The sequence below is a fragment of the Misgurnus anguillicaudatus genome, chromosome 17 (genome assembly GCF_027580225.2).
Source record: "Misgurnus anguillicaudatus chromosome 17, ASM2758022v2, whole genome shotgun sequence".
NCBI classification, from domain to species: Eukaryota; Metazoa; Chordata; class Actinopteri; order Cypriniformes; family Cobitidae; genus Misgurnus; species Misgurnus anguillicaudatus.
The window spans coordinates 41,288,681-41,305,026 of NC_073353.2; the positions used below are offsets into that span (position 1 = coordinate 41,288,681).

The 16,346-nt window shown below is 34.9% G+C and overlaps 1 protein-coding gene across 2 annotated transcripts in view; it reads left to right on the forward strand.

Moving 5' to 3' along the window:
• The window catches only part of b3galt1b (UDP-Gal:betaGlcNAc beta 1,3-galactosyltransferase, polypeptide 1b), a 209,056-nt gene extending 198,423 nt beyond the window's left edge, over positions 1 to 10,633 (forward strand). For both annotated transcript variants that reach the window (XM_055214514.2, XM_073854776.1), the window contains exons 3-4: positions 3,357 to 3,397; positions 8,410 to 10,633. In XM_055214514.2, the coding sequence (XP_055070489.1) occupies positions 8,633 to 9,625 (993 nt within the window). In that variant the 5' untranslated portion in view covers positions 3,357 to 3,397; positions 8,410 to 8,632 and the 3' untranslated portion in view covers positions 9,626 to 10,633. The remainder of the gene's footprint in view (positions 1 to 3,356; positions 3,398 to 8,409) is intronic.
• Positions 10,634 to 16,346: the final 5,713 nt, after the last annotated feature.

Genomic DNA, 16,346 nt, shown 5'->3' on the forward strand with positions numbered 1-16,346 from the left:
TCTTAAAAATCTAAAATAGCAGATAGTTTTATGGGGGTTAAGGTTTAGGCATTGGGTTAGGGCAGTGGTTGCTGCGCTACCCCTTGGGGGGAGCAAGATGGTGCCCTGGGGGCAGTTTTACATTTTATGAAATACACTACTTTATTATAAATTCTCTGTAATCAAACCTCAAAAAATATACAGTTTGTACAGTTGAAAGACATTATGCATATTGGTTGAACCCATAAAAAATGGAAACCATTTTGTGTGTGTGTGTGTGTGTGTGTGTGCCCGTGCGTGCGTTTGTTTGTGCATGTGTGTGTGTGTGTGTATGTGTTTCCATACACAGTGTGTGTTCTTCACATAAAAAGTTTTCCCATCATACCTCAGAGGGGAATGAGAGATTTCAGAGTGATTTCTGAAGTAATTTCCTATATTGACATTTACTTCCACCTGTTCTGCGCTAAATGTGATAGTTAGGAAAATGGCTCTTTCATTTCTACGCCGCAGATGGTCGGCAAACCTCTGTGAAGCTTAATGGCAAGTGTTCATATCACCATAAAGAGAATAGCGTGGATAGAGACGATTCAATTCTAATGGAATCTACAGTAGATGATTTTGCTCTCAGGCCTTCTGGATAGACGTTAGAAATAGATGTGCTGAGTCTCTGTGAAAACTCCCATAGCAAGAGTTTCATTTGTCAGTAATTGATAAAGACATACAGCCATGAGGTTTGAGAAAGACCTTTAAATGGTTAGTCATAAATGAAGTCCAGATGGTAATAATGCAGATTTATTTATTATTATTACACGGCTTGTTGCTTGATTTTGATGGGCCAGTTTGTTTGCGACATTTGCAGGTTTGTTATTTCAGGATAACTACCGTTTAAAACTAATAGCACACTGTAACCCGGATGATGCAAATCATTGTGACAGGTACAGTTTAATATTACACCAAAATTAAATATAAATATGTCTTTTAATAACATATTTGACATTATATTCACAAAAAATGTTTGAACGTCTCATCTTATCTTCAAACCTAAAGTAAACGTGTTTTCCTCGCTGAAGGTCTGCATTCATTAAAAATATGCAAATTAGTTTTCATAGTATGTATGTAGATGTGTATGGGTTTCAAAATATGTGTTTGGCACGTTATGTAAACTTATTTGCATCACACGTGATGTCAAAATACAAGCCTGCTGCAGACACTTCGAAGGAGTTTATGATAAAACAGACTCCCGCGTTTGCCAGACACTTAATCTCATGTGTAATCAGAGATTAGTGTTAAATTAGTGTCTTGCGAGTATTTCGTGAAGGTTTCTTTTATCATAAACCCTTTTGACGCGTGTGCAGCAGGCACTTATTTTGACATGACACATGATGCACATGGTTCACATGACGCAACAAACACATATTTTGGAATGACAAGCAACACGCATGACACCCCAAACACGTATTTTGAATTTGCGCCCCCTCGGAAGAGAAGTCACCGGCTGCCACCTAACTCCACACCGACTGTATTACAGACCCCAGACTACAAAAACTGTTGTCCAGTAGTTTGATCTGGTTTAGCTCTTAAGCTTTGATGGTTGTTGAATGGCCTATTTAGCAGATTATCTTGGAGTTTATGCAGTCAGATGTGCTGCCATTATTGTGTTGTTGCAACATGACACTTGTTCCTCAAAACATCATTGTAAGAAATTGAATTACATGAAGGGATGTTCATACGACTGACACAACACTTTCATAATCATGACATAACATGTGCAATGAAAATGAAGGAGATTTTATGAGCATTTATGACAATTGTCATTAAGTGTCATTTGTTCAATTATGTCATTTTTAATGCAAAGATGACATTGTTTGAGGTGTTTTTCTTTAGGCAACTTGATATAAACCAATACATCATAACTTGTCATAATGTCAGGAATCTCGGGGATTTCAGGGGTGAACCCAAACGCAGGCAACAAGGGGTTAACTCAGAATATTTATTGGAAAACAAAACAGGAAAAACAAAGCCCACGAGGGGGCAAAACAACAGGGAACCAGTAAACAACAATAAGCAGACTTAAACAAACAATAAACTTGACAATGACTTAACTAGACTTGACTTCTTTAGACAGCGTACTCACAGGACTATGAAACAAACGTCAAGGCTGAAGCACGGGACAATGAATACAAGAGGATTAAATAGGGGAGCAAATCAAGAGGGGAACAGGTGATATAAATCAAACAATAATGAGGAGAGGATGACAAGGGAGCGGGGTAAAAGTGACGAGACACTGGAAAAACGTGGTCTAATATAACAATACTAAGACCATGCTTTCCCACACAAAACATTGTACTGTCAGAACGCTGCCATACTGAACTATATTAATACCAAACAAGACTCCGGCAGAATCCTGACACATAAATCTGTAATAAACAAGACATAGCAGAATAATTATCAAACTTCAGAAATGACCTAGCTTTATGGGTTAACATTACATTAAACTGTCAATTAAATGTCATTAAGTGTTAATACTATGTCAAATAATTTTAAATACCTTAACAAAATGTAACAGACACGTCAAAAGATTATACTCAACTTTACATATGTGCACTATACATAACAATGACAACTAACAGAACTTGTTCTTCCTCACACAGAGGGTTATGACATTTTCTGACAAAAATATTTAATATAATTAACTTACATTAAATTACGCTGCATGGATTAACACATTATTGTACTGTGTTCATTTAATTTAGTTTGAATCGGTCTCCAAATGCAATTATTATTATTATTAATTTATTATTATTTATATTGAATTATTGATTTTATTTGCTAAACACATGGAGGAAACTTAAAATAAAACATTATGAACTGAAGAATATTCATGATGTTGTTATAAAACTATTTGACAGAGTATTAAAACTTAATGACATTTTAATGACAAATTATATTTGTACCACTGTTGAGGTCAAGAAAAATATTCACGACGCTGTTATAAAACTATATGACAGAGTATTTCAATTTGTATCACTGATAAAAAGTAGTCAGCTATGTTGTCTTGGTAATGTCAAGTTGTACTGACAAGTTATGTTGTCTTGGTTTATGTCCAGTTGTCATAACAAAGACATCTCAAAAAATGTCATCTGTGCATTAAAAATGACATAATTAAACGAATGACACTTAATGACAGTTATCATAAACATCCATAGAATCTCCTTCATGTTCATGAACACACGTGTTATGTCATGATGGTGAAGGTGTCATGTCAGTCTTATGAACATCCCTTCAAGTAAAGTGTTACCTTGAAAGTTAGTAAATGAGAGTGATCATTTATGTATTAAAATGTGTCTGATAATGTTCTCTTCTCTTGCTTTTTATAGATGATACGTCCTACAGTCAGTAACTAGAAAGATGGTAGATGGTAAGTGCAAGCATACACACACACACACACACACACACACACACAAACATATTTATTTGAATACTTATAAAAATATATAATATATTATTTTGCTAAATGTGGTCAAATGCAAAAATTTGTTATAATAGAAAATAAACATTTTAAAGGATTTTAAGATGTTATTTTCTCGTGACATTATTTTCAGTATTTGTCACTTAGACATTTGAAATGTTTTATAAATGTACCTGCGTTAAACTGTTTATTTTCCATATTTCGAAAGGAAAGGCGAGTTAACTGTGCATAAAGAAGCGAACGCATTTGTTTGCACGCCGAGTTTAATGTCAGTGATGTCAAACTATGAGATGAAATCTCTGGCTAAAAACCCAATTCAATTTTGTTTGGATTATATTGCAATAAATCATTTCTTTGCAAAGCGCCCTCGTGATATTTTCTCTCTTGCACAAATGCGGTTGAGATTGGTTATCTTCCCCACTGAGAGAAAGATTCAGCCAGACAGACTCTATATGCAGACCGAGTCTCTTATCAAACTATAAACGCCTGCAAACTTCAGAGCAGAAATCACACAGTGGACTCATTTCCATACGAGCAACATAACAGATGACTGCATGCTTTCAAACATATGCAAATTCCCCACTATATTCTTTAATACCTCCTCACATTAACAATCTCCTGCGACGTCTGTAGATTCAAATCATTATATTTGGCTAAGTGTTTAAATATGTTGTCGAGGGATAAACCCCAGTGTGTTGGCGGTTTGTGTTTTGCACCAGAAGAAGAGATGTTCTTTATTTGCTCATGAAGTTTTTTATGTTCGGTTGAATCCTTTTCTCTCTTAAAGGAACAGGTCACCCAAAAATGGCCTTTGAAACTTGTTTGCTGTATTATTTAATGGGTTGTGATACAGGGACAGTTCAAAGTCAGTCAGGCAGATTTAAAAAAGTGAGTTTGTTAAAAAATAATTTACTCCTGAAGCTTTAGAGCTCAAGCTGGTCTTAACACAGGTACAAATATATTTGATCACACATTTTTTTCTTTTATGGTCATATATTTTTTGTCTTTTTTGGGGGGTTAAATACTAATATGAACTTAGTTTTACTAATATAATTTTATTTTCATGTCAATTTTAGTTCAACTTTCAGTAACTTTGCTATTAGCTATTGTCATTTTATTAGGGGTTTTTTTGTACTTTTTTGTTAGCCTGACTACATCAGACTTCGTACTTCCGCTAAATTTCATTACGCTTCTGTACTCAGTCTGAGATACCTCCCATTCAAACCGTTTTCCCCCGGTCTCAAAACGACCGTCCAATCAACGAACAGAGGGCGGGCTGAGAGCCGTGACGTAGACGCTAAACCGTGACATGGAGACACAGAAAGCTATTTGCTCTGTTGTGGAGAACCGGCACTTGCCAACTTAAACCCGAACAAGAAAAGTGTTTGTTAAACATTTGAATGGAGATTATGTTGTTGCCCTGCTCCCGACAAGTTTTTGGAAAAGTTTAATTTATCAACTTTACCGATCGTCAGCGAGAAACTGTGTGCAGCACAGCTTGACGTGCACAACGATCGAGAAATCATGGAAGGGAATTATATTGTTCACAGTTAATGGTGGAGGACGCGTGGGCAAGCATTCTTTGGTGACATTCCTGATTAACCAGAAAATAAGGTAGGGAGATTTTATTTACATGTGGTTATGGTTGTCTGGTGGAAGAGTTTAAGAGGAGAGAGGGGCGTTCCTCCCGTTACCCGTGAGTGGAAAGCCACCGTAAGGATAGTGTTCAACTAGCTCTGGCCCGATTTACTTTACATAATCTGCAAAAGTCGTTCATAGCCATGTTAACTCTGGTATTTCGCTCGATGGGTTTGTTTTCACATCATACGTGTATTTTACAGCAGAGATTCGATGCGGCTGATCCGGCGCATAAAGCACATCATATCCAAATGTTATGTGTGATTGGCTTACGTTTAGACCAATGATTTTAAACTTCAAACAAGCCCCTCCCACGAGAAGGAAAACGATTGTCAATTATGCCCAGCCAGACTCTGTCTATGAAGCGAAGCAAAATAGCAGAGGATGGTATTACCAGGTTACTTTTATGTAGCTTTTTTTAAATATTAATATGAACTTTTATTGTTTAGAAAATCTTACATTTTTGAGTTATTTTAGTTTTATTCATATTTTGAATCAGTTTTTATTTTTATGTTTTTTATTTTCATGTCAATTTTTGTTCATTTTCAGTAACTTTGCAATGAGCTTTTGTCATTTTATTAGGAGTTTTTTTCCGTCTTTTTGTGGGGGGGGGGTATAAATATTATTATACAACAGTTCTTTCTGGTTCTCGAATCTGATTGGCTAAGAGCCATACGATATTGTGCTGATATCAGCACTGTAACCGCTTCACCTTTTGTATTATTCCGCCACCTAGTGAATGGAGGTCCTAAGCAGGCTCATCTCTGAATGGAAAAACACAGACGCGCTGTTTGAATCACTCTCCGTGTGTCTCATTAGTTTACTAGCTCATAAATCAGTCTGTGAATCCCCAATCGGAAGTTATTAGTCAAAGATCAGCGCTCTTGGATGTTACGTTACAGTTAATTGGAGAAATGTCTTGTCACATCGTGTGGATTATTATCACTTGGAAAGAGGAATATAAACACTCGTTTTTTTTCTGGAGCTATATTTCTTATCAGAACGCGAAAACACCGTGGAACTGCAGGTAAGCACCGCAGCTTTTAAATGTGGACATTGATCATTTACTTTATCGTGACGTGACTATTAAAACATGTTATGAGATATCGCCACTGGTATATTTATAAGCAGCATGCAAAAACATCTCTCTGACACTTATAAAAAAACGTTTTTATATAGTACTGACAAGAACAAAGTTTAATAATAATAATTGAGTGCTCGTATCACGTTAAGAATAAATGAGAAAGCAATAGTAACGTTATACAAATAGTTTTATTAACTTTTACCTCGCGCCAAAACAATAACAACACAAAAGACACTAAATATGAATAAAAAAACAAGTAATAGTTTGATCATGACACCAAATACTGCTGATTTGATCTCATTTTGACGATCATAAACAAACAAAGCCAACATGAGAGCCAGGGTATCTCTGTCAGAAATGTAGCCCAGAGAGGGCGGTGGTCAGCGGGGCGAGTGAACACTGATGTCCGCTCATGCTTTGGTTCTCATTCGTACCGAATCTCACTAAGCAAACGTTCAAACAGGCGCTATCTTTACTAATCGACTGCAGATTTAAATATAATACATATACAATTCTGACTGAACTAATCTTAAAACTACACTTTGTGACCAAGAAACGGTAATATAAAGTAACGGCTTTTCCGTCCATTGAGTTGTTATGAGCTTCAAAGCAGCCGAAAGTTTTACCTGGCCGCCCTCAAATCCGTGGCGGAAGAAGTAGTTCTCAAACAAAGAGGCTTTTAAAATTACTCCGTTGTTGTTTTCTAGTTTTCGTTTTTCAAAGGTGTGCCGTCGAACTGTTGTATAAAAGCAATATCGCTCTCGGAGTCGTGTGATATATCACACTCCTACTCGAGCGATATTGCTTAAATATGAACTTTTGTTTGTATCAAAAATTTCACATGGGGGTAGGTAAATTAAATTAATTATTTTAGTGTTTAGTTTTACTAACAATTTGAATCCATTTTTATATTTAAAAATTTTCTGCCAATTTTATTTCAGTTTTCAGCAAGCTTTTATCATTTTATTCAGGTTTTTTTATATAATTTTTCTGTCTTTTTGTGTGGGGGGTATAAATATTAATATGAACTTTAATTGTATGGAACATTTCAACAATAAATTATTTTAGTTTTTAGTTTTACTAACAATTTACTATTTACTATTACTATTTACTAACTAATATTTCTAACAAAGTAAAAAAAAATCTTTTTTTAAGTTAATAATTTTAACACCTTAGCTTAAAGTAATAATTTTTTTGCTAAGACAGCATTTCTAATTATCATTCATTTTTACTTTTTACATTTTTTTTATATATATATTAGCTTTTTTGTGGGAGAGGGGTATAAATATTTTTTATTGTTTAGAAAATCTTACCTTTTTGAGTTATTTTAGTTTTATTATTTTGAATCAGTTTTTATTTTTATGTTTTTTATTTTCATATCAATTTTAGTTTATTTTCAGTAACTATGAGCTTTTGTCATTTTATTTGTCATTTTATTTCTTTTTTATACATTTTTTCATCTTTTTTGGGGGGGTATAAATATTAATATGAACTTTTATTGTAGAAATAATTTCACATGATGGAGTTATTTTAGTTTTACTAATATTTTTTATTTTCAATGTCAATTTCAGTTCAATTTTCATTAACTTTCTTATGAGCTTCTGTCATTTTATTAGGTTTTTTAAAAATAATTTTCCGTCTTTTTGTGTGTGGGGGGGTATAAATATTAATATGAACTTTTATTGTATGGAAAATTCACATGAGGGTAGGTAAATTGAATTAATTATTTTTGTTTTTAGTTTTACTAACAATTTAAATCCTTTTCTTATATTTAAAATTTTTGTGCCAATTTTAGTTCAGTTTTCAGTAACTTTCCTATGAGCTTTTGTCATTTTTTATTAGTTTTTTATTACTATTTTCTAACTAATTAAAGTAAAAAAAAATGTAATTTTATTTAAGTTAATCATTTTAACACCTTAGCTTAAACTAATTATTATTTTTATTTTTTTTTGCTAAGGCAACATTTCTAATTATCATTCATTTTTACATTACAAAATGTAGGCCTATAATTTATTTGATTCTAATTATTTGACATGTTTTTAATAGTTTCAGTTAATTTTAGTTGTAGATAATGAGTTGCACTCTTTAAAATAAAGGTTCTACTAAAGGTTCTTGCAGGTTATTTTTAAGAGCGTATACCTTTAACATGAATATGGTAATATAGTGTATTAGTACTCAAGACTGCACTGCATAAACGTTTATCTACCGTGGTGATAAATGTTACCATTTTGCATTTCAGATTTCAGTAAAACATGCAGAAGAGCGAATTCCAAACCCTGCAACAAATGCCCATAATTTACCCACGAAGGGGAAAAGCTGGATTCTCACCATCCATTTCTGACAGTTAATGTCAAGCAGTACACAGATGCAGCAAAGATCTGCATATCTGCCTGAGGTATCGTCACTAATGGCTGAAAAGCCATTCGAGATTTACAGCTCCAACCGCACATGAATACCTCACGATGCCTTCGAAAGTCTCATGCCTGTACGTGCTGACGGTCGTCTGCTGGGCGAGCGCTCTCTGGTATCTCAGTATATCCAGACCCACGTCATCCTACGTGAGCCAGCTGTCCGCGCCCGGGCGCAAACCCACGAAAGCGCACAAGAACGTCAGCGTCACGTTTGGGAACATCAGGACGCGGCCGTTGAACCCCCACGCTTTCGATTTCATCATCAACGAGCCCAAAAAGTGCGAAACGAACGTTCCCTTTCTCGTCATCCTCATAACGACGACGCACAAGGAGTTCGACGCTCGCCAAGCCATTCGTGAGACGTGGGGCGACGAGAGCACGTTCAGCGACCTCCGCATCATCACAATGTTTCTGCTGGGACGCAGCACGGACGCGGTGCTCAACCAGATGGTGGAGCAGGAGAGCGAGATCTTTCACGACATCGTAGTGGAGGACTTCATCGACTCGTACCACAACCTCACGCTCAAAACCTTGATGGGAATGCGCTGGGTGGCCACCTTCTGCAACCAAGCCAAGTACGTGATGAAAACAGACAGCGATATCTTCGTAAACATGGACAACTTGGTGCATAAACTCTTGAAGCCGGCAACCAAGCCCAGACGGAGGTACTTTACGGGTTACGTCATCAACGGAGGACCTATAAGGGACATGCGCAGCAAGTGGTACATGCCTAGGGATCTTTACCCGGAGAGCAAGTACCCTCCGTTCTGCTCGGGCACAGGGTACGTGTTCTCCGCCGACGTAGCCGACTTGATCTATAAGACTTCTCTGCACACCAGACTCTTACACCTGGAGGATGTTTATGTCGGCGTGTGTCTCAGGAAATTGGGGATTCACCCGTATCAGAACAGTGGCTTCAATCACTGGAAAATGGCTTATAGTCTCTGCAGGTACCGCAGAGTCATTACCGTCCATCAGATCTCTCCTGAAGAGATGCATCGGATCTGGAACGACATGACCAGCAAGAAACATCTCAAGTGTTAGATAAAGACACCCGAGGACGTGTTGTGAATTCGTGCCCTTTTTATACCCGCAATGCAAGGAGTTTTGGGACACGTGGTGCACATACTGTAGAGATCTTTCTTAGAAACACTAACACCCTTCTGGGGCATTTAAACAAATCCAGACGACTATGATGAGAAATGGTAGATGAAATACTCTTCATGTTTATATTATAACTGTGCTGGTCTGTTTTAAAGCAAGTGAAGGTGCAACATGCTGATTTAGAAAAGAATTCATGCTAACTTGCGTGATCATTACGCTTTTGAGTTTTCGGTTTGCAAAGCAAATGAATGTTGATGATATTTTCTGTTTCTTTTTTGCACAGCCGGGACAGAAGTGAACCTGTGCATACAGATATTTGGAATTTGAACGCCTTTTGTACACATTTTTGGCCATTTTATTGCGTTCAGCTCTTTTGACCGTGTTCAGATCCATTACACAGAATTGCACTTGCAAAAAAATGTGAAAGTGTCAGATAAATGAGAGTTCAGAGTTTTACTTGAACTGTTGCTTGATTTATGTTTACATGATAAAAAAAGTGAATTGCTTTTTCCTTGAAAACAAACAAACAGTGATGTATAGTTTGTTATTTACAACCGGTAGAAAAATGATTTTCTTACTCCCAAAATCCAAGCAGAAACAGCTTACACATTTGTAGTTTTACTGTAAATTAAAGTCATAATGGCTTTAATAACTAATGGGTTTACTGTACTGTACATTTACTGTATAATGCAGTGTACATCTGACATTTAATCTCGCACTATGAAAAGAAAGACGAGGAAGTCAAAATTGGAAATCTTTCATTAGAAAATGATTCTGTTGAGGCCAAAATGTGATTCATGTTTTAGGTTTTTTTTGGAAATTGTTTGCTTATTGCTGGGTAGTGACATTTAACTGTGACAACATTAATGATCAACACACTGTCCCCATGGGGATATTGTATTATACTGTGTATTTTTACATAAAAATCTATTACTGTGCTTTTTTAAAGTGGTTACATTTGATTGTTTTTCTAATTTACATTTTAAATGGTTGACATGGTTTTGCTTCAGGTAAGGAGTATTTTTAGACAAGAGCAGTCTAAAAATCCTTCAGTAAGGATTTACAATAAAGGTCTATTTGTTAACATTAGTTAATGCATTAACTAGCATGAACTAGCAGTGAGCAATATTTGTGACCCTGGACCACAATACCAGTAATAAGGGTAATATTTTTATTTTATTTTGATTTATACATCATCAGAGCTGATTAATATGCTTTCCATTAGGATAGAATAATTAAAAAATCTAGAATCTGAGGTTGCAAAAAAATCTAAATATTGACAAAATTGCCTATTAACTCTTTCCCTGCCATTGACGAGTTATCTGGTCAATTAAGAGAGAACATTTGCATAAAAAAACTTGTTCCTGATAAGGTTTTATGTTAATCTGTAATGCCGTGATTATCCACTACCGTGACTTAGGCCTACCCAATTTATAAAAAACTGAAACAAAAAATTATTTACTAATTTTAAACTCTGTGTATGTTATGATAATCGTTCTGAATCTGATCTCTAACTAAATTCCTTTAAAAAATGCCTATATTTAACCCTTTCTCATCTGCGTTTTTTTTTTAAAGTTGCCAGCCAGCGCCAGCATTTTTCATGATTTTCACAAAAGTTTAATGCCTTCCAAAAAATGTTCTTCTATCAATATATAAACATACAGTATGTCAAATGAAAGAACAGACCCTCTGCTTTAAAAAAATACATTTCATCCTACCTTCCTTAGTTCTCGTTTTATCACCTCTCAAATATGGGTAGGTTTCTTCAAAAACAAATTTTTGAGCAAAAAGTTGAGATAATTCCATTTTTGTGAAGGACTTTTGATAGAGATCAGATTCAGAGCGATCTTTAAAACATACACAGAGTTGTTTCTCTTTCACGTGAGGCATTACTTCCGGGATGTAAAAGTTGCGGAAGATAATAGCGGTATTGCAGAAAGCCGGAAATTCTCGTCATTAGCAGGGAAGCATTTTCTCTTAATTGACGAGATAACTCGTCAATGGCGGGGAAAGAGTTAAGAGTTCATAATTTTGTGAAAATTTTGAGAAAATCACAAAAAAAATGCTGGCGGGCCTCTTTAAATAATGGCTTGCAGGGAATGAGTTAAGTTGTACAAAGTCCTTGGCATCTGCATCTACTCACAAAAATAATATCAGGGTTTTCCCGCAGAAAATGTGTTAGTTATGGTGGTAAGGTTTGCCGATTGACTACAGACTCTGTACTACATTTAAAAAATATTTATTAAATACTAAATATAAAATAAAAATCATATTAACAAAAAAGTTAATACATTTTATTACATGTGATAACAGTACTGGCCTCTTGTAAATTCTTTCATTCTTATTTAATCCACACTACACACACATTCATACTTTATTTTATAATGTATGCTATGAACATCTGTTGTTTCTATTTGCTTGACTGACAGTCACTGCAGCAATAGCATTACATGGCAAATAATCTAAATTTCATTTTTAAATTAAATTGGCAAAATTCACCTAAAGTTAAGTAGTTTGCATCTCCGGGTTTGCTAATTATCTGTATTTTTTAATATAAGGATGCATTTTCTGTAAAATAGCTTTGAAACAATATGCATTCAATCACTATACAAATGTCAAACATAGTGAACATAAACTCCCACCTTCTTTCATTTAATTGGTTGGAATGCTTCTCAGCTCTGTAATGTGATTGGCTGGAATTCGCGTTTGTCTTAAGAAACACCGACTTCTTAAAACTTAAAATCCTGGTCATGTAATTCGATTGTCTGGGAGTCGTTCACTGCGGCTTCTGTGAAAACAAACTTTCACTTTGATTTGTCAACATTTAGATACTGATGTGCGCTGTTAGATTGCTGCACTAAGCAGTTTTGAAGGAGGCAGCAATGACAGCAGCAAGTTACAAGTGGGTCCAAATAAAAAACACAGTGTTGTAATCGTTATTGTCATTACTCTATAACTTATGTGCATTAAAGCAAACTGGCCCACATTGCCATCCAGCCCACTTTGAAAACTCTCGGTGCTCCACATGACCAGTTCTCTACTGCGTCCGCATAACCTCTATATGTAGAAAAAAATCTCACCGGCCCACATAAAAAAATCAGATGGTCAATCCGCCCTCATTGTGGGTGTGTGGCGCGCGTGCGCCCGCTCGCGGTGTGAAGCGCGTCCAAGCTATTCTCCGAGATGCACTTGATGGCCTTTTGTGCAGCAGATTTTTTTTGGAGGACCTAGTTATGGTGGTAGGGTTCCCCAGCTTAGGCGGGCCGCCCGAACTGCAAAGTGCTCCGGGAAACATATTTACAGTAGGAAATTTCCTAAATATCTTCATGGCACACTTATTATCCTAATGATTTTTGGCATAAAATAAAAATCAATAATTTTGACTCATACAATGTATTTTTGGTTATTGCTACGATACATACCCCATGCAACTTTGTGGTCCAGAGTCACTTTAAGTATTTTACCAGCATTTTGTAATCTTTGTTAAAGCTGCATTTAACTGATTTGTTTTAAAGTTATTCAGCTATTGACCAATTACTCAAAAAAAAAAAAAAAAACAGTGTTCAAAATCGTCTCTTCTTTACCCCGATTCACAACATTACAGATTCAGATTTTGTGGAAAATGGCGATTTGACATCATTTAGAGGGAAAGTTCACCTAGAAATGAAAGTTGTGTCATTATTTTCTCATCCTTATGTTGTTCTAAACCTGTAAGAGTTCTTTTTTTTTGATGAACACAAAAAAGATATTTTGATAAATGATGGTAAGCACGCAGCTAATTCTTATCATTGACTCCCATAGTAGGAAAACAAATATTATGGAAGTATTGTAATAAATGATAATGAATATATTTTGATAAATAGTGGTAAGCACACAGTTGATGGTACCCATTGAATTCCCTCAAATTTGTTTTTCCTACTATGGTAGTCAATGGTTACAATCAGCTGTGTTTTCCATATCAAAATATCATCTTTTGTGTTCATCAGAAAAAATAAAATCATACAGGTTTGGATCAACTTCTGGATGAGAAAATGATGACAGAACTTTAACTTTTAGTTGAACTATCCCCTTAAATTCAGCTTGCGTAACATATATAAAATAACACATTTTTTATTTATTTAAACATGCCAATAAAGAGGCAAAAATTACAGATAGCTGCTTTAATGTTCGTTCATTCAAATACAGTTCACTATTTATGTTAGTTCATTGTGCCTTAACTAATGTTAACTGTTGAGTTTAATTATGTATTTGTAAATGTTGAAATGAACATTTACTGAGATGAATAAATGCTATAGAAGTGTTGTTCATTGTTAGTTTATGTTAACTACAGTATGGTAGTGTTATCTACCATATAATTCAGGAGTCGGACACACCAACATTTAAAGTAGGAATTGTCCATTTTATAAACACACTTTTGATGGTTTTTTTGTTGTTGTTGTTCACACACACTTTAAACCCAAGCATTTGTCACTTTTAAATTGGCAAGATTTTGGTGAACGCTTTTAACGTGTCCAAACCAACACCTCTGCCCCCTAGGAATTCATCAGTCACCCGATCTGCCAAACACTACTACTTGGCAGGCTGGTCAGAAAGCTCACGACGTGCCAAATGATGGCCTTGCCAAATTCTGTCAGCACCCTTGGCAAATAAAGACATCCTTTGGCATTGTCAGTTTGTGATATAATGGAGCTAGCGCTTTATACAACAGATTTTCAATCAGAAATGGCTGTCTATTATGGGATGCATTCCAAGAAGGCTGTTGTCATGGCAGAAAGCAGCAATCAGTGTCCACAAGTGAATACAGTATGGTGTCCAAAACAGGCGTTTGATGAACAGTGTGCACTTTAGCATCTGGTTTGTTTTAAAGTATTAGAAGCACAAATTCAATATTTGTTAAACAAGATTGAATGATTTCATTGATCAATATTAAACTGATATTAGTTTACTGTTAATAAACAATGTTTTACTATTTTGCATGTAATCCTGTATGACAGTGGTTTTCAAACTGGGGGCCTCGAGATGGTGCCAGGGGGGCCCAGTTTTATGACATTTTATGAAATACATTAATTTATCATGAATTCTGTGTAATTAAACCTAAAAAAATAAGGCTACTAACCAAAAGCACTACTTTTTTGTTTTACTTGAAAGTAAGCTCTTGAAATTGTGACGCCTTAGAAATCTTTATTATAAAACAATCAAATCAAAATGATCAGATTTTTCTTAAAATAATGGGAAATATGCTATCAATAACAAACCAACACTTGCATACAAACCTATCGTCTTTTTATTTCAGATTTTTATAACATCATGCCAAATTGTATTCATGTGTGAGGATATAAAGCTTGCAAACTCATGAAATTAAATGTCTCCTTATGTTGACAGGCACCATTTTCAAGTTTCTGAACTCATTTCACTGACCATGTGTTGCAAAAAAAAAAAAAAAAAAAAAACAGAAAAGCCAAATGCATTTTAGGTATGTTATTTAAAGCGCAAGCAATGGGGTTGTATTGATCAGAGTTGCATTTTAAGGTCTAGCACTAATTCAGGACTGTTAAATACATAAATAAAACATGTTTTAATCCTTTTGATCATATTTAATAAATAATGAGAGAAACTTATATTTTGATCAAGCAGCTGCGGTAGCCAATTACATTACAAAAGACATCCCTAGGTAATAAAAAGTGCACTAACATACACTTTAGGTCCACTTTTAAACTTAATAAACAAAACATTAGTCTTTAAGATGTTTTTAAGTTTATCTTAAGTCGTAATAGTGTTATTTCAATACTTAAAAACAATTGAAGGATTCCTGGTATTTTTTATACTTTTTCCTGAATAATTATTCACTTAATGTAATAGGTTTTGCTGCGTTATGAGAGAGTGCAGTTCTTCATTAAAGAAACATTTCAGAATTAGTTCAAGTTAAATTTAGGAATATCTTGTAAAAATATTTCAAATTGCAAACAACTTAATTCCACCTTGTATATTTTATTTACAACCCGTGCAAAACCCGCCACTTCACAATGCGGATATAGCTTAATGGACTCATTTCTGGAGCCTGTCTGTCTGTCTACCTTAAATATAACATATAAAATATATATTATGGAATATATAAATATATATTGATTTAGATTTTAGCTTTTTATTTTAAATGTTTATAAAGAATATGGCATGCAGTTGCCTCAAAGTTATAAAACATTAAAACACTTTGATGCAAAGTCGAATTAATATTAATAATCATAATTAGGAAAATCAACAATTATGATTTTGTGAGGAATGTGCTCCCGTGGCATGCGATTTTTACCTGATTTATTTATTTGCAGCTAAAATACTAGCCGGTAGACTAAAGATTTAACAGATATGAAATGCACAAATGAAATAGTGAGATTTGCGGTATAGCTGCCATAGTTTCACCAACTCATCCACCCAAAATATATTTTATAAATAGTTTCTTAAGCTTGTAGCATTTAATAGTTCGAAGCTGATGTTCCTTTCCGAAAGTATGACTTACAGAAGGTTTACGTAACTAAGAACGTTTCGGGAAACACGTATTAATGATAAGGTACAGCTTAAGGTACTTAAGAACGACGTAGAGCTAAGAAGGTTTCAGGGAATACAGCCTTGATCTTTGAAGGGCATAGTGATCATCACGTCTGATTGG